The sequence below is a fragment of the Marmota marmota genome, unplaced genomic scaffold (genome assembly GCF_001458135.2).
Source record: "Marmota marmota marmota unplaced genomic scaffold, marMar, whole genome shotgun sequence".
In the NCBI taxonomy this organism is placed as follows: domain Eukaryota; kingdom Metazoa; phylum Chordata; class Mammalia; order Rodentia; family Sciuridae; genus Marmota; species Marmota marmota.
Genome location: NW_025999925.1, coordinates 2666759 through 2686499, shown reverse-complemented (window position 1 = coordinate 2686499; position 19741 = coordinate 2666759). Strand labels below are relative to the sequence as shown.

Sequence of the window (19741 nt, the reverse complement as noted above, 5' to 3'; positions counted from 1 at the left end):
AAAAGATATTTCAGAATTTGGTTTCTTAGCAAATGTTATTTCAACCAAATGAGAATTACAAAATTAATGTTTCTCATTTAGAAGAAGATTCGTGTTGCATCAAGAACTGTAAATACCAATGTCTCAAAACAGAATAGGCCTGTAAGTTCTTTAGATCTCATAATTTTACAGTGGATGAAGAAAAAAAAAAACACTCATGGGTAGTCTGTTAAAACAAAAAATTGGAGGCCAATTTTTTTTAAGTCTAGTAATAACATAATTATTAAGAAGCAGGTAGAACTAATTAGCTTGGGTATGTTTGATTTAAATGCTTGCTGCTTTCTGGTTTAAAGGAAAGCACGGCTTCTTGCATGTGTAAGAATTTTAACAGCTGTTTTCCCCTCTACTGAACCAGCGAGAAGTAAATGCAGCATTGAAATTCCTATGTTGACTTCCTGCCTTATTCAGCTGGCAGAGAAATGAATTGGATTCTTCTCACAGCAAAAGGAGAGGCGTGATTCTTCCTGAATGGGGAGGGTCATGCTGGCAGCAGTTTCCAGAAAGCCAGAGGCTCTTTTGCTGGGATCCTTAGTAGTCCATGATCTCTGTATCCTTAAAAGGAATTTCATGCCATGACAGTACTACCCTGTCCTGTGGCTCCCTGTCATTTAATTCAGCATACCATCTAAGAGGGTGTCCTTGCTTCTTCACCAGGACTCCAAGATCTGAATATTTTAATTTGTTTCCATTATTTAAAAATGGATATTTCTTGTCTAACTGAATATGTTATGGACAATTTAAAATATATACAAAATTAATAGAGGACTCAAGCAATCACTCTCCTACCCATCACCCCTTTAAAAACTAATGGCCACAGGACTGGGATTGTAGCTCAGTGGTAGAGTGCTCACCTAGCACATGTGAGCTCTGGGTTCGATCCTCAGCACCACAGTAAAAATAATAATAATAAGTAAAATAAAGGTATTGTATCCATTTAAAAAAATAATGGCAAGTTGTGTTTCATCTAAATTCCCACTCCCTACATCCTGTATATTATTTTGAAGTAAATTCTAAAAATCATCTATAAATACTAATTCACCCATAAAAACATTTCAATAGATATCGCCCAAAGATAAGGCATTCATTGTAAAACCATTGTCACACCTAGGAAAAAAATTAACAATAATTCCATAATGTCAAAATATAGTCGTATGTTTAAATTTCCAATTGTTTCATCAATGTCACCTGTGTGTATCTTTCCAGTTTTTTTTTTTTTTTGGACTCCAGACCCCAATAAAGGCCACATATTATATTTTTTTTCTTTGTAGTTTAATGTATCTAGTAATAAAAAAGTTTAATTATGAAAAAATTCAAAAATTATAGAAAATATGTATTCATCATATATTTAACAACTGTTTACATTTTGCCACATTTGCTTCCAATATCTTTTTCTTTTTAAGAAATAATATATTACTGATATGGCTAAGGACCCTCCCATTATCTTGTCCTTTTTTTCCCCCCTATTCAGAGTTAACCAATATCCTAAAACTGGTATGTATCAGCCCACAGTATATTTTATGCTATTGCAGCCCCATCACCAATATATCATGTTTTTTTTGTTTTTAATATTTATGCAATCATATTATTTATGTGTATATTTGCAACTTGCTTTTTCACTTATACATGTAGCACAAAATGTTCATAAAATTGCTACCTTTTATTCCAATTTATGAATAAGCCTGTTTATTACCCTAGTGATGAGCAAGTAGGAGGTTTCCAGGGTTTTCCTATTACAGACTATGCTGCATCACATTTCAGTGTGTGTCTCCAGAGCACAGGGATAGGAGTTTACCTACAAATGGTAAGGATAGGATACCTACAGCTTTGCCAGGTGTGGCTGATTTCTAAAGTTATCGCACACTGTTACTATCCCCAGCAATGTGTGAGTGTTCCGGCTTCTCCATATTTGCCTCAACACTTATCATTGTTGAGTTTCTAATTCTTTTGCCAATATAATGGGTATGAAATGGTAACTCATTATTTCCATTGATTCTTTTCTGATTAGTAATGAGATGTAGTTCCATTTCATAGTTTCAGTATTGGCTTTTTAGGCTCCTCTTCTGCAAATTCTCTGTTTATATACATTTTTTTTTCTTTTTCCCTAAGTCATAGTAGATTTTGAAATCCCTAAACTGCCCACTCTGAGTTATACAGAGAAAATCTTTTTGAATTTTTGAAATAGTATTTATAATTATATCTGCACACTTTAAAATTGGAAAGGGACATTTGAGAGAAGTGAACTTTTTATTCTTTCCTTTTGGGGAGTGGGGGGGCGGGAGGATGTGTACCAGGATAGAGCCCAGGGGTGCTTAACCACTGAGCCACATCCCCATCCCTTTTTGTATTTTATTTGGAGAGAATGTCTCACTGAGTTGCTTAGGGCCTCACTGTGTTGTTGAGGCTGGCTTTGAACTCACAATCTTCCTGCCTCAGCACCCACCAGAGCTGCTGAGATTACAGTTGTGCACCACTTACTTCCACAGTGGGCTCCTTCAAGATGGAGAAGAATCAACCACAAGTGCAATAAACCCTTGGAGTGCTGTTTCTGTATTCTGAGACTTAACCATTTGCCTTATTATTCATTGGCATACTTTGTTTCTACTTCTCTCCATTTTCCTCCAAATCCCCTGTATCTCTCTCGATAATTTACCAATATTATTTTACACACAATACATCTAATATCTGTCAGCTTTATTTTCTTTTCTGGAAATTTTGTGGTTTTTTTGAATTTTTTAAAATTATAGGTATTTTGACATATTATAAACACATGGGGTGCAACCCATTACAGTTTTGATTCCATTCTTGTGGGTTGAACATGACATGGAGTCACACTCACTGGTCAAGTATTCATAAATTAGTATAAGGAAAGTTATGTTCGATTAATTCTACTGTCTTTCCTATTCCCATCTCCCCTCCCTTCCCTTCATTCTCCTTTGTCTAATCCAATGAACTCCTATGCTTCCCCTCCGTATCCTCCCTTGTTATGGGTTAGTATTCACATATCAGAGAGAACATTTGACCTTTGGTTTTGGGGGATTGGCTTATTTCACTTAGCAGGATATTCTACAGCTCCATCAATTTACCAGCAAATGCCATAATTTCATTCTTCTTTAAAGATAAGTAATACTCCATTGTGTATATATACCACATTTTCTTGATCCATTCATCTGTTGAAGAGCACCTGGGCTCATTCCATAGCTTAGCTATTGTGAATTGAGCTTCTATAAACATTGATGTGGCTATGTCACTGTAGTATGCTGATTTTAAGTCCTTTGGTTATAAGCCAATGAGTGGGATAACTGGGGCAAATGGTGGTTCCATTCCAAGTTTTCTAAGGAATCTACATACTGCTTTCCAGAGTGGTTGAACCAATTTGCAGTCCTATCAGCAATTTATGAGTGAACCTTTTTTCCCATATCCTCACCAACATTTATTGTTACTTATATTCTTGATAATTGCCATTCTGACTGGAGTGAGATAGAATCTTAGTGTAGTTTTAATTTGCATTTCTCCAATTGCTAAAGATGTTGAATATTTTTTTCACATATTTTTTGACATTTGTATTTCTTTTCAGTGAAGTGCCTGTTTAGTTCCTTTGCCCATTTATTGATTGGGTTATTTGTGGGTTTAGTTATTGTTGTTATTGTTTTGTGTGTGTGTGTTAAGTTTTTTGAGTTCTTTGTATATTCTGGAGGTTAGTGATCTATCTGAGGTACAGGTGGTAAAGATTTTCTCCGATTCTTTAGGCTTTCTGTTCATATTCTTGATTGTTTCCTTTGCTGTGAAGAAGCTTTTTAGTTTGATGCCATCCCATTTATTGATTCTTGATTTTACTTCTTGTGCTTTAGGAGTCCTATTGAGGAAGTGTGTTCCTGAGCCTATATGATGAAGAGTTGGGCCTACTTTTTCTTCTAGTAGGCACAGGGTTTCTGGTCTAGCCCTAATGCCTAGGTCTTTGATCCACTTTGATCAAAGTTTTGTGCAGGGTGAGAGATGGGGGTTCAATTTTAATCTACTAATATGGATTTCTAGTTCTTCTAGAATTATTTGTTAAAGAGACTATCTTTTCCCCAATGTCTGTTTATGCAAATTTTGCTTTTAGTATCCTCTGCACTTCTGTTCCAATATGAACTTGCTCCCCACTTCTGTTCTGTCCTTGTCACCTGCCACTTCTTGGCTCTCTCATGTTGAATCCTCTTGCTCTCCATCCCAGGCTTCCTCCTTCCTGGGACATCACTTTATTGGGTTGTATGTATGTATAAAGTATATCTCCAGGATTTTTCATGAGAAGAGATGATGTGAAAGTAAATTTTTTTCTGGATTACTTGAAATGCCTTTTAAAATCTCATTTAATCATTTTTTTTGCTACTATGATACTCCTTTACATCTATTTTTTTAGAATTTTTTTTTTATCTTTCCAAAGTTTTAAAGGGTTTGCTTCTTCTGCTTTCAAGGGTTGTGCTGAGAAGTCTAATTCTGTTCTGATTCCTGATCTTTTGTTGGTGACCTATTTTCACCCTGGGAGCTTTTCTGTCCTATCTTTTTTATTCCTATTATCTGAATTTTATAACAAGCCTTTATGTGATCTTTTATTAAAATTATTTTTACCAGTTATTCATTAGGCTCTTTCAACTTGGAGGCATATTCCTTCAAGTTCTGAGAAATAGTCTTTTTCTTTTCATTTTCTTTCAAAGAAATAATTCCTTCTTTTCAGTTGTGCCTTCCTGGAACTGATCTGGTTGGAAGTTGGATCTCTTGAATCCTCTGATTTTTCTGTTTTCCTTCTATTTACATTTACTCACATTTTTGTCCTGTTTCGTGGGAGATTCTATTTTCTCCTTTTTAAAATATTTTTTCTTTTAACATTTTTTTTATTAGTTGTCAATGGGCCTTTATTTTATTCATTTATATGTGGTGCTGAGAATCAAACCTAGGACCTCAACCTCACACGTGATAGGCAAACACTCTACCTCCTGAGTCACAACCCCAGCCCTTTATTTTCTCTTGAACATCCTGCTGTTCTGTGAATTTAAAAAAATCACTACCATAATTTTAATTTCTAAGATATTTTCCTTGTTTCTTAGGGGTCAGTGTTTTACAGAATCTTATTTTGTTGCTGAAAATTCTCTTAAATATTTCTTTGAAGATTAATAATTATGATTTTGGGAAATTTTCTTTTCCTTTCCACATTCCTGAGTTGTGTTCTGGACTTTTCCAGTTGGATTTGTCTCTGTGTTTATTTTAGGCTTCCTCTGCCACGTTCCATAGTATGCTTACCATTTGTACAAGAGATGTGTGCATGTAGAACAATGCCTGGAATTTAACAAGTACTAAATGCATTTTTTTTTGGTCATTTTAAAGGTTTTCCGCATGCCTGGATATTTATAGATCACCTTGAAGTACCTTAAAAAATAAATGTAAATATTGAGACTTTACAGGAGAAAATGATGAAAACATAAACCACCTTAGTGTTCTGAGAAATCTAAGAAGTTTTTCAGTTCAAAATATATAAACCTTCATCTGTTTTGATCAGTTTTGAAAAGTAGCCTGAATAATACATTAGAAATAATGGAAAAACTGCTTAAGTTTGTAAACTACTGACATTTCACATGTATCATTTTAAGTTGGAGAAAATTCAGGTTTGCCTTTACAGGAGCAGTTCTCACTAACTCACATCCTGATGTACTTGGTAGCTCAGGAATTACTAATAATTTGTGGCCTATTTTATGTGTGGGACCCCCAATAATTTGAGCAAATATGTGGTTGTGTGCTCTGCTGTGAACGTCATCCAGTGTTGTGGGAGATTTGAGGTCTGCCACCTAGTTCACATGCCTCAGTAGACAAATAAGGACAGGAAAGTTCACTCTATGGTTACCCAAGATCCAATAATAGTAGCATCTCATTTGGGAGAAGCCTGGTTATGCAATTCTAGCTTTGTTACATCTTTAGGTTGATTCTGCTAAAAGAACAAGGATCAAACAAAATGAGATTTTAAGGTCTTTTCTAAGCATAAAAATTCAAAGTTAATGATTTCCTATGAGTCTAACCACAGTAGATAGAATTTTTGAGCCAAATATTCACAACTCATTCATTTATTTGACAATATATATTGTTGGAACTAGCTGTACTATTTTATTTCTTAAATGTTACTTTATTTATTTATTTATTTATTTATTTATTTATTTATTGGTACCAGCAATTGAACCCAGGGGCATTTAACCACTGAACCACATTCCCAACTCTTTTTATTTTTTATTTTGAGACAGAGTCTCACTAGGTTGCTTGCAGTCTCACTTAGTTGCTGAGGCTGACTTTGAACCTGTGATCCTCCTGCCTCAGCCTCCCAAGCCACTGGGATTACAGGGGTGCACCACTGCACCTGTCTTAAATGTTACTTTTAAATTTTAAATGAATTCAAACTGAAAAGGCCAAAATTCCAAAACAACTTTCTCAATTTATTGCTAAGGGAAAATACACCCAGGATATAAAATAAGTTATTTTCAGAATCACCTAGAAGGTATTATGGTATTTTCTAGGCAATAGCAAGGACTATACCTGAATCAATATCATTTTTATCGTAGCTATAAACTCAAATGAACCATATTCATTTTATCCACTATTTGTGTATCTTTCTAAATAGATAGAAGCCTATAGACACCCTTGCCAATGACTTGTCATACAGTTGCCTTAAAGTTGATACAAACATGTTCAGCATCAGAAAGAAGCCTCTCATTTATCACCACAGTGTCCCATTTATATCAGATATATAGAAGCTACACTGTTGGAATAGCAGAGAAGCCTTTATAATATTATAGTCCAAATGTATGGAAGGCTATTGATTTTAAAATGTTATCATGGAAAATTTCAAACATACAAAAGCAGAATAATTTAATGAATCCCATCTACCTACACTGAACTTAACAATCACCAACTTGCAGCCAGTCTTGGATGGATGTCCTTTTCCATATCTTTCATACTGAGTTATCTTTAAATGAATCCAGGGCATCCTTTAATTTCACCCAAAAATACTTCAGTATTTTTCTCTAAAAGTTATGACTTGCTTTTTAAACATCTCCACAATATTGTTACCATATCTAAAATGATATTGATAATTGCTACTTAAATCATGCTGTCAGTACTTGTCTTTGATAGTTTCATAAATGCCTTTTCCCCTTAGCTTCTTTAAATTAGGATCCAAATAATTTCATACATTGTATTTGGTTGCCGTCTCTCTTAAGACTCTTCTAATGTTCTCTTTTCTTTAATCTTATAATTTATGTGCAGAAAAGACCACATTGTTCATTTGTTGAAAAGACCAGGCTGTTTGTTTTTTTTCTAAAAATATTCCCATACTCTGGACTTTTCTGGTTGCATTCCCACGGTTTCATTTAACGGATTCTTCTGCTCCTTAGTTCCTATAAACTGGTAGTTGGGAACAGAGATTGGATGCAATGCAAGCTTTATTTTTCTGACATGAAAATATCTCCATGGATGGTATTGTATATTTCCTATTGCATCCTATCATGTGACACACAATGTCTGTTCCTCTCTTTAAGATGTTAAGATTGATCCATGGGTTCAGATGTTGTCAGCCTGATCTGTTATAAAGTTTCCCATCAGCTTCTGTCTTAATAGTTTCAAGAGCCATTGATGATTATTGCCCTGGTCTCCTATAGACATTATGTACAGGGTTATGAGCTTGTAAATTTGGAAAACTTCACCTATTTCCACTTTTCACCCCTAATTTATTCTAGCATCAATTATTTACTTTTTTTTCTCTTAGTCTGTAATGGACTTATAGTTCTCTATGACCTGGTCTCCAAAGGATGTTATATGGACACAATACTATAAGGTACACTATTGAGAAAAGGCTTCCTGAGTGGGGAGTATGCCTCATAGTATCTGTTTTCTTCCTCTGAGGGATTATAATATACATGAACCTATTCAAGTTCTGAACAATTTGTCAAATAAGAAGCTTGACTTATCTGGAGTTTCACCAACTTATTTGATCACTGTTTTCTTTTATTATGAATGCTTATTGGTATCCTGCTTAGAAAAACACTTTGAAATGTGCTTCAAGGATAAGGTGAAAAATGTTCCCCTGGGACTTGCTGATTTTGAGGTCATAGTGACTTAATGATGGCACCTTTTTACTGGCAATCACTGAGAGAAACATGAATGTGAGAGCCATCAAAGTTCAGGTGGCAGATTCATGTATTTCACTGTTTTTTGTTAATAAAATTTCATCTTCATTGTATTGATTGCTTCAGTTTCTTTGTTTCTTTTCAGCTTTACTTATATAACCAATATAGAATATTCCAAATATGTTAATTATGAAGGAAATAAAGTCCAACTGTCACAATCACAACTTAAAAAAATTATAACACAATTTGCTTTATTGACAAATTTGTATGTGCACATACCACACACACACACACACACACACACACATGCACGCTCCAAAGCACATTTCAGTGATTTTTATTTCAGGTGTAATATTGGTACACGAGGAATAGAAAGGGAAATCATAAAGCTAATTTAGATTTTTTTGCTTCAGATATCAAGTCCAGATTGGTTTTCATGCTAGAGGCTCACATCCTGTTTGTGGCTGTCTATGGAAAATTGAGTTGAACAAAATTAGGGACAGAGACCAATTTTCCTTTGCTCTGAAGATACCTCAAGCTCTCTACAATAAAAGTTTTCCACTAGATGGAAAATATTGTTCATTAATGCTCCTGAGAAAAAACAGTGATTGCCAGTAATGCCATCAGGAAATGATTTTTCAATGTTTCAGAGTGTAAGCATGAATCAATCACTAAATAGGGAATACAACTTATTTTGTAGAGTTGGAACATTAACAATAAAATCATGGGTATTTGAGGTACAGTTATTCTAGGAAAGTGTGAATTTTGATTTTAGGAATGTGCATGAGGAATATAGTCATGAGAAGTACAAGTTAGAGCACTTGATTAAAATAAACAAGGGCAGAGCCAAGGCTGGGAAGGAATGAGGTTCTGTTCTGTGACCCCCGTTGAAAAGGATGGAATGGGATGAGACGTGAGGGGCTTGAATGGTGCGTCATCAGTGATTTTGACAGTAGACTAAACATGCTCTAATGCTGGACTTCTGGGTTCTTGGCCATTGGGTACACTGTTGGGCTAAATTCAGACTTTGGCAGTTGATGTTTATGATGAAAATTACACAGTGATTTTGAGTTTAAATAAAATTTTCATTTAAAAATGAAAATGATCATGATTTTACATGTGTTTCTGTTCAGAAGAAGGCCAAGACTACATTAATTTAATGTTTTTACATTATAGATGATCCTTTCCTGCTTTCACAAACTTGTTCTTTATGAAAGTTGCTCTGAGGTTTAGCAAGAGGAGAGATCCAGTGTAGATTTTAAGTGTGGATGTTATTTTCAACTCATTAGTTGGCCTTCCAAATTCTATCTTTTGAGGATTGTGTGTGGGCTTTCCTCAAATATGTTGGAAAAACCAAAGATAGAGGGGTGGAAAAATGTCTGACTGCTACCATAAAAACATTATTTTAAGTACAGCTTCAGGTAATGAATTTGATTGCACTTCCTGAGTGAAAAAGGTAGGAAAACACATTTTTTTTTAACTTCAGTTTGTTACTTGATAAATCAATGTGCCAAAGCACACATGTAAAAATTCACATGCTATGTGACAAGTTTGAGTGGCCTTCGTGATGATTTCAGTTCAATCCTTCATGAGCTGATGTTCAGAGGGGATGTGACTTGTCCAGGTTTTTTTATTCCACCTTGTCATTTGGGAGATCTCATTTGCTTCATAGTTTAGGGGTAATTTTATCCATTCTAAATATGACACACAATTGTATTTCACACATGGAGGCTTAGACTGGTCTTTAAAAGCAGCCAATTATCGAGTTGGCTCAAAAGAATAATAATGATGAGCTGATGGGAGGGTGACTGACTCTCTTCCCTGTTACTTAGAATTTCCAATACTGAGTGAGCAAAGTCTGAAGATGATAAATACAAATGTCAACAAACAGGCTTTCACTAGGGGATAAAGATCAGGAGACTTAGGGAATTGTCCCTGATTATCAGTCCTCTACGCATGCATGTCCCTTGGCAGCTTGGGTATTTTTTTGCTCCATGTATCCCCAAGAGAAAACAGCCATGCCAAATAGAATGTAAATAGCTGTAATTTAAAAAACTGCATCAGGAGACTAACTTAGACCCCACAGTGGTCCTCATAAATATGAGGGTGGAAATTTCTTGTGGAGGATGAAATTTTAGTCTGTGAACAGAACCCTCACTATGAAGCAGAAAAATCCCTGAAACAAGATTTTACTTTTCCACTTGCTATAGCCAGGTTTGGGGGTTTTTTTATGTGCGTTAGTCTATTTGTCCTTATTTTAAACTTAATAATACTCATTCTGTTTCATTTCCAGAGATATGGTTAGGATCAAATTAGTTCTGTTATGTCAAGAGAGACAGTGTTGGTTCTTTGCAGTCTGAAGTTTTGTTTCATTATAATAGTATTCAATTTTTAGTGGACCAAAATTATGATTGAATTAATACTTCTCTGTTAATTAAAAATAAACCATTCTATTTTTATCTCCTATTAACAGGCATTTTGATCATAAATGGAATTGGATGATTAATTTTACGCCCCAAGAATCCTGCTTTTGGGATCAGCAATGTTTAATTTTCACAAATGTTTCTTTCAGCTTGGGGTTCTATGTGATGAGAGGACTCTCTAGGGTAAAACGTGTAGAAAAAGGTGGCTGGCCCTGAGAAGCACACTATTGCTGTGCTGGAGTTCTTTCAGGGTTGAAATGGAGTAATAAAGCCAGAAATCATGGAACGGTTTCCAATTTCAAAGACAGACTGTCTGACCTTGCCTGCATAGTTCAGGTAGAAACCAAGAAGGGACACAGAGAAGGAAATTGAGTTCCTGTCCAGGTGACGCACAACCACAACAACATCCAGCAATATATCTGAAATTACAACATGGGCCATTTTACCGTCAGGCTCAACAAGTTCTTGTTAGAAATGTTTTCTACTATACTTTTGTTCTAATTTGAAAGCATTCTGATTAACTCTCTGCATTCACACACACACACACACACACACACACACACACACACACAGTTTCCCCACCCCACCATTCCTTCTTGGTCCTCTATCTTCCTAAGTTCAAGCCTGCAATTTAATTTAACTTTCTATTATGCATTTGGTTCCCTGGCTTGTTCTTTGGACAAGTCTCTTGAGGCCATTAAAGGGACTTCCTAGGTTCTCAGGCCCATCAGTGTTCGGGACCTTTTGCTACATGTTTCACCTCCAGAGGAAGGAAATTTACATGGATTAAGGGCTTCCCGTGTGCCTGGCATTGTCACACTTGTCAGCAGTCACCTCCCAGATCCTTGTTCAACAGATGATTTTTCCTTCTCAATGTAATATTTCTTGTCCCTGGCTGAATTCTCTTTTGAAGAGAAGGCTGTGACTGGAACAGCTTGGGTGTCTGCTCACTCTGCTACATAGAAGTTTTGAGTTTTTTTCTTCCTTTGAAGTTGTATGGTATTAACATGAGCAGTTTAACTGGGACTTTATATTTAGAATGGCTTCATTCAATGGCTGGAGAAAAAAATGGAGCGTGTGAATGTGTGTCATGGCCACCGACAGGCATACTCTGTCTGCCAATGGGTAAAAATGATGGGGATCATTCTAGATTGATATGCTCTGATAGTGAAATCTGTTGGGGATATTTGTGTTTGCCTGATTAAGTGGACAAGGTTCCTAGTTCTGTAATAACTGTTGTCAATTTTGAGAGGCTCATGATGTCTTTTGCTTTTTTATTTTTTTCTCTTTTTTCCTTTTTGGTAAGTGACTGTTCAAAAATGTAGAACTTTGGGGAGGGCAAGTATTAAACATCCAGGTTCTCTTAACTCAGAAAAGATGCACAAGCCATTTCTGGCACACTGAGAAATGAGAACCCTGAGACTCTGGAACTGCTAAGCAAGTGTCTTCACAGGTCATGGTCCTCTGAATGGAGAGCTAACTGCATGATGTCCTGCTTAGAGTTTAGCCTGAGGACAGCTTCTGCAGTCAGAGAGGGTCCTGGATAAATGGTGGCAGTTAGAAACCTCCTCTGTAGTTGTTTTACCTGTTGTTATTGAGTTATTGGCATTTGAGGTAAAGATTTGGTATCAGGGGCAGGAGAATCAAGTCACCTCATTTAGGTGGATTTTTTTTCTTTGTGCCTGTGGGTATGTAAAAGGTCAGTGTCGAGTCAGGGCCAGGGCTGGCCTAAGCCTTTGAGCATGCTGTGAAGGGCAGCCTCCCTCCCTCCTTTCCTTTCCTCTCCTTCAGGGCGCAGTTCAGCTTTTGGCACTGCTTCTGGGGGGTTCTGTGTCTACTTCCTGTGGCCCTGGTTGGCCCGACTCCATTGGCTCAGCCTCCTATTGGAAATTCGGTAATCAAAGAAATGATGGATAGCAAAGGCCACCACCTCCCCTAAGATAGACCCTTGTGGGGACAGGTCTGCTGTTAATTTCTGCTAAGCCTTGTGGACTCCTTTACTAGCAAACAAAGATCTGTGTCAGGAGGGTAAAAATCACGAGCATTTTTTTGTCACTAGAATGCTAACAGGTATGATTCCATCCAGATAATAGATGCTTTGAATAAGATGTGGCAAGAGTTAGAATGGCCTCTGGTTAAGGGGCCTCAGGGTAGTTCACCCTCCCTGCCCACCTGGATTTCCATGCCTACTCTACTTTTGGTTCCAACAGAAGCTGGTTATTTGTAATATTGCCATATGGCTGTGCCTCAGGGAGGATGGTTAATAGAAGAAGGGCAGTGAAAATGATTTGCAGCAAGTGTCTTCCTTCAAGTCAATCATCTTCCCTTTAAACCACACTATTAAAGGGTTTTACCTTCAGAAAGGGGCAGGGGCAGTGCCCTGCTGTTGCTAGGTAACCAGAAAGGGGGGAGGGTGTTCAATCCCAGCCATAGTTGATATTGGCTTGATTTTCTTCAAGAATCTGTCTACTCTTGCTATGGATTCTGTGTAGTGTTAACAGATCTGAGCAATGGTAAGGCCTGAGGGTCTCCCTTGTTCCTCGACTTCTTTCTCCCCACACCATGCCCATACCAGTGAAGTCCCATGTACTTTGTGATTTGAATATTGAGGTCATTCCTTATCTTTGAGGTATTCTGAGGAAAGGTGCTTTGTGGATACAAATATGGTTTACTACATGTCACTGGACTATATTTGTGTTTTCAAGTCCTGGACCCGTTAATAAAGTCGGGGTGGGTGACCTCTTCTCAGAGGTAGCCATGACTTAACAGCTGTGAATAGTAACCTCTTCGTTTCCCATGACGGTGGATTTTGTAAAGGTGATTTGTAGCCACGGAGATATTTCTGCACACAATACAATATCTCTTAATGATACAGACAAAATCATTAGATATCTGTTATGTTCCTTTCTGCCCGGGTTCCGCCTTTCTCTCTGTGGCTGACTTGCCTGGGTGTGGCGCTTCCTAATCTTTGAGATCTAGTTTCATGTGCTTTGTGTCCCAAGCTGGCTGTCCTGTAACCTGTGCTATCTGTCTGTTTCAGATCTGGACACCTCCCGAACTGAGTCCCCAACCCCACAGGACACAAATCCACACTACCATCAGCCACAGACATTTATAGCAGAAGCAAACTTAAATCAACAGACAATGGCCAGACAAGATGGGGAAGTTGGAAATGGAGCTGAAGAAAATATTTTTTACCTCTAATTGTGTGTCATTATTTTTTCAAACAAGCAACAGACAAAACCACTGGCACTTCTGACTTGTGTGTATGATTGTGCCCATATTGCTTTATGAATATTTACCATTTCATGCAAGTTGATTTTTTTTGCATGAGTCTAATAATTAAGTTATTGAAAACAGTTCTGTTTGTATAATCTTTAACTTATCACACCTACTTTCAACTTTCTGGAGGAGAAACTAACTTGAATAAGCAGAGTATATTAAAATTGTTTTGACTTTAAAATTCCACATCGCATTTTTTGCACAATCATCCGGATTTTTGAAATGTCCTTTAAGATCAGGATAAAGCAACTCGGATTTAAAAAGTAATGTTCATAAGGAGTAAACTTTCACTGTCACAGCAGTGGCTTATTAAGACTGGCCTCAGTGCCCATGAAGGCAGGAGAGTCTATGGGAAGGGCTTTGTCTCAGCTAGCTTGTATGTGTTCATTTCTTTTTGGAACATCAAAGGTGGAGATCTGTCTTTATTACCATTCAACCAATGTGTCACACCTGTTCTGACTCGGTGACCACTGTGCCAGGGACATAGTCTGAACGTGCCTAGGACCTAAGCCACATGCTCTGTGACATATTTTATTGGTCCTGATACTGATAGGGTTTCAAGCCACAGTTCAGCAGCATCTTGCAGCCCAGCTCAGACACCTATGCCTGGACATTTTGATACAAATAGTAAAACCCTTTCATCTATCAGCTAGCCTGTCCCTGGGGCACTTGGAGCACCAATGACTACTACTCTCTGGAAGGGACACTTCTCTTCAGTTCTTTAAAGACAGAAATGACTCACTCTTGATGAGATGTGCTGCCAGATAGTCTTTTCCATAGAGGACAACTGGGACATCTTGCTTTCTGAGTACTATGGGTCTCTGTGAGAAAATAACCAGGAAATATTTTTATTTTGTTCTTCAGAAATATTTGTATATGTTTTGGTCAGTGTCAATAAATGTCTTTTATCTCCATATTTCACTCTGTAATTTTAATATTCATTACAAGACCGTAGTAAAGCACACATTTCACACACATATAAATCTCTCCTTATGAATAGTGAAAATAAATCAAAACTATTAAATTCATCAGAATTATAACATTTCCAGGAAGATGTGATGGAAAGGGAAGAAGAATTCACTCAGGTCCTGATTTTGTTTTTCCTACTTAAAGTTATTAGTTGTATATCTAGATCATGTTTTTACTTCAGAAGTCAAATCTTTAAGTTTTTTAGAGAAGCTTTTCTGGGGAATATTCTGACACATTGCTTCTGACCATTTTTGTTACATTTTGTCTATTAAAAAGTTCAGTGGCTGTGCTTTACTGAGAATGGCCATAGCTTATTAAAATTCTAGTCAATCACTCCATCTCCAAGCTAAATTCCCCATTTTTTCCCCCTTAGTTCTATGAATTAAACCCAGGGGCATTTTACCCCTGAGCTACATCCTCAGCACCCCCACTTTTTCTTTTTCTTTTTGAGACAGGGTCTAACTAAGTTGCTGAGGGCCTCACCAGGTTGCTGAGGCTGTCTTTGAACTTGAAATCCTCCTGCTGCAGCCCCATTGAGTCACTGAGATTACAGGTGTGTGCCACTGTGCCCCATCTAAACTGCTAAATTATAAGACACTTCCTGCATTCCTAAGGACATCTAGAAAAAGATGAAAACTCCATTTTCTTTCTTGAACCAGTGAATTTCATTCCCTATATCTTTTGAATGAAAAGCATATAGCTACTTAAGTCTAAATCCTTCCTCCAATGGCTATAAATACCTTCCCTTTTTTGCATGAAAGTAGATATGGAAATAGTGAGAATATGTAAAGATGTTCAAAATCTCCATGGGATTCTTCAAATATGTCTGTGCTCAATCGATTTTCAAGCCCAGCAAAATGAACGTTTTCATGTGGTCCCCTGGGGAAACATGAGCATATTTTGAGATACCTATGTTCATAGGTTCTTCTCAGTAATTCTCATATTTCATATTAGGACTTTTCAATTGCATGTAATTAAATTTCAAAGCTTTCACAGTAAGCTCTTTCTTTTTACTTTGTCCTCCCTATGTAATGAGCACAAATTCTGCTGATTTGAATATTTGTGTCCTGGAAAATTCACATGTTGAAAACATAATCAAAACATTGATATTAGGAGGGTGGTCTTGGCAAGGTGGTTAGATCATGGGAGTGGACCTTTCATAAATAGGTTGAGTGCACTTATAAAAGAGGTCCCTGAGAAGTCCCTTGCTCCTTTGCCGTGTGGAGAACATAGAAAGCAGATCCTGTCTATGAACCAGGAAGTTGATCCTCACCAGACTGAATCTGATGGCACCTTGCTCTTGTGCTTTTCAGACTCAGGAACTGTGAGAAAGAAGTTTGTGTTATTTAAAAGCCACCCAGTTTATGGTATTTTGTTATAGTAGCCCAAACAGACGAAGATCTCAACAGACTCACTGTGGCTGCCACACAAGTACACCAATCTTACAAGAAGACCACCCTATTTCCCAGGATCATAAATAAGATTCCCCCAAAGGATTTACTTTCTCCATTCAGTTAAGAGCTTAAAGAAACAGTCATCCCTTTAGAGATTTGTCCTGGAATGAAAAGTGTACTTGCTCCATTCCTTCCAGGCTGCATGAATTTATGTGTCATCTCATTTTGACTCCAAGTTACTCTGCATTTCATCAGGACTGCAAGATTTCTGGAATTGTGCAACACCTTCCAATACACTCACAGAGGAAGCCCTGTTCATTCAGAAAAGTGTAAAAACACTTGTACTGGGGAGGCAGGTGTGCACATGTGTGTGTGTGCTTGTATGTGCACACAAAGATGTTATATAAAGAACATACTGTTTTAGTTAATTTTTTGGGGGGGGTTCTGTGACCAAAAGACCCAACAAGAACAATTTTAGGGAGAAAAAGTTTATTTGGAGGCTCAAGATTTCAGAGGTCTCAGTCTATAGACAGCCAGCTCTATTCCTTGGGGCTCAAGGTGAGACAGAACATCATGGAGGAAGAATGTGGTGAAGGGAAGTGGCTTAGGACATCCCACTAGGAAGTAGAGGGAGAGCCTTGCTGAATAAGGACAAGATATATGCCCAAAGACTCACCCCCAATGACCCACCTCCTCTAGCCACATCCTCCTACCATCCTACATTCACCAGTTAATACCTATCAGGGAATTAACCCACTGATTGGGTTAAGGTTCTCACAACCCAATCATTTCACCTCTAAACTTTCTTGCATTGTTTCACACATGAGCTTTTGGGGTATACCTATTATCTAAACTATAACACATAGCACAATTAAATCATGGAATAACAGAAAAAAATAGCAAAAAGTAATGTACATTTTTTTTTCTGTGGCCTAGGAGCAATTTTAAACTCAGAAAAACAAACTGAAGCTATTCAATAGCTAATCTCTCTACTTTTCTAGTCTGAAGGCAGCAGAGCAGTACAGTTGAGGGTATAGATTCTGGTCACATGGTTCACTTACTGACTGTGTGTCCCTGGCATATTACTTTACCCTCCATTTCCTTATCTAAAAAAACAGGATAATTACCTTATGACATTGTTGTGAAGATGAAATGATTATTATATGCAATGTGCTTAAAACAGAGCCCAAGGCACGGTAATCACTCAATATATGCTAGCTATTTTTAGCATATCATTTAAAAAAATCTGTTAATAATTGCTCAGCCTGATCCCAATCTTTAGACAGCTTGCTCCTGTGTAGCCAAAAACACTGAATAGAGATTTCAATGCTTGGCAATGTATTGTTGTGAGATTGAAGTAAGGTGCCATAAGGTTAGCTTTCAACTAATTTGCATCGCTAAACCTCCTCAAAATCATGTATCCAATAAACATTTATTGACTGTCTGTTAAAGGCCAAGCAATCTGTTGGGGATAAAATAAAACAGAAGAAGCCGGCAAGCTTTTGGAGAACACTGACTCATGAGCAGATGATCCTAACAGAGAGGCACAAACAATGACATGGAGAAAGGCGGGTTGCTATGGGAGCTGGTAGAAAGAGCACGCTGGGGGCCTGTGCCTGTGGAACGGAGGGAGTCATCCTAAAGCAGGAGAGGCCTGTGGCTTGAAGGATCAATCAAAAGGATGTGGGAAAGGCATTCCCAGCAAGGAGAGCAACCCAAGGAAAAGTCTGGAGGCTTGAGATACCCAGAGCGAGTTCCTTCCCTCTAGAGTAAGGTACATAGTGACAAAATCTACCTCTGCCTCTCCAAAGCACTCATAAAGTAGGGAAACCTGGAAGTCTGTGTGTAGAGTACTTGCGGCCATACTGGGATTGTGTGCTCTCAACGTGTGACAAAACGCCCCTCATCCTTTCAACACCCACCTCTACCATAAAGCAACATGGGTTCTGGTCAAATGGCCAATTGGGTGTCCATCTACTGGCTCCCAAATCACAACAAACCATGAGTAAAGGGGCCCCAGAGATCACCTGAAGATGCTTACTGGAGCAGAGGGGTCCAGAAGAATGCTTCAGGGTGCTCTGGCAGGAAGTGAGGACTGGTATGATGACTCAGAAGGCAGGATGGAAAATGGGGAAGAGAAAGGAAAGGACAGGCTTCCTTCTTCTTTCTTTTCTTCATCAACCCTGATGCTGTCCCTAGAACCCCATTTTGATCTGCCATTTAGAGGAATAGAATAGAAGAGAAAAAGAGGAGGAACACAAAGGAGGAAGATTAGAGAACAGTCTTACAATAGACCTTAATGTCTCCCTCCATTCCACATGTTGAGATCTTACTGCTCTTTCTTGACTGCCTCTCATGTACAGATATCCCCTTAACAGTGAAAAAGACTCAGTAAAGAGGTATGGGAACCTTGACCAGCACCGGGCTCTGCTTCCTGAATCTCCCCCAGGAGCACTGGGTTGGGCAATCCCAGGGCACCCTACACAGTCTACGGAATCGCTCTCTATGGAATCTGGGCTCACTTATAGATTCCAATGAGAGGAACCTCCTTCAGGTGGACAATCCTGCTACTTTTCCTGTGAATTGTTTGCTTATGGGAGTGTCAAAAGAGTCATGCCCTGTCTGAGAACTACGTGAATCAAGCCCAGTACAGTGAATGATACACAGTGAGCACTCTAACAAATGACATCTACTGTTGATCAGGGTACGGAAAAGGCAGTCTTGGGTATGCTCAAGAACCAAAATAGCTGGGGCATAATAACTTTAGTTTTTCACAGCCCATTTTCCTGTGGCCTGAAGGATCAAAGCCTACTATGAGGCTCTGCTTGGAGCAAGAACTTCATGTTTCATATTGAACAAAGGGATGAGGGGTTGAACAAGAGTCTTTGGAAACCTGGGATCAGAGTTGACAGAACAGAACTAGAACCCTGATCCAGTACTTCTCCTCCTCCTCCTCCTCCTCCTCCTCCTCCTCCTCCTCCTCCTCCTCCTCCTNTCCTCCTCCTCCACCTCCTCCTCCTCCTCTTTCTTTTGCCTCTGGCTGGTGAGTTAAAAAAAAATCACTTCAAGTTGATGATTGAACATGTTTTAGGTGAAATAACTTGAAGGGGATCATGGTTCAGTAGTTCTTAGATGCTTCACGGTTCAGAAACTTCAACATGTCATTAGTTGAATCCTTTCTACTGGTCTGCCTACTGATGAAACTCTTTGAAAAGCAGAAAGTCAGGAGTTTTAGATTCTACCAACAGCTAAGATTCTCATCACAATTGCCCAAGGATAAGGAATGAATTGGTGTGAAAGTGGAATTTCATTTTACTAGAATCTACAGTTATATTAGAAAACTGTCCCTGATTCCTTCAAGCATCCCAATCCCCACTTCCCCCCATGGCCTTCCTTTCATTCATAGGTCCGGTGACACCATAGCCTCCTGGATCAAGCTGGCTTTGTCTTCTGCTGACCCAGGGATCAATTTTCTCCAGGGATCCACAAA

General features: G+C 38.1%; 1 protein-coding gene across 4 annotated transcripts in view; it reads left to right on the top strand.

Moving 5' to 3' along the window:
• Arhgef28 (Rho guanine nucleotide exchange factor 28) overlaps positions 1–14804 on the top strand; it is a 293756-nt gene extending 278952 nt beyond the window's left edge. For all 4 annotated transcript variants that reach the window (XM_048800140.1, XM_048800139.1, XM_015497796.2 and 1 more), the window contains one exon: positions 13647–14804. In XM_048800140.1, coding sequence (XP_048656097.1) covers positions 13647–13810 — 164 coding nt within the window. In that variant the 3' untranslated portion in view covers positions 13811–14804. The remainder of the gene's footprint in view (positions 1–13646) is intronic.
• The last annotated feature ends 4937 nt before the right edge of the window (positions 14805–19741 follow it).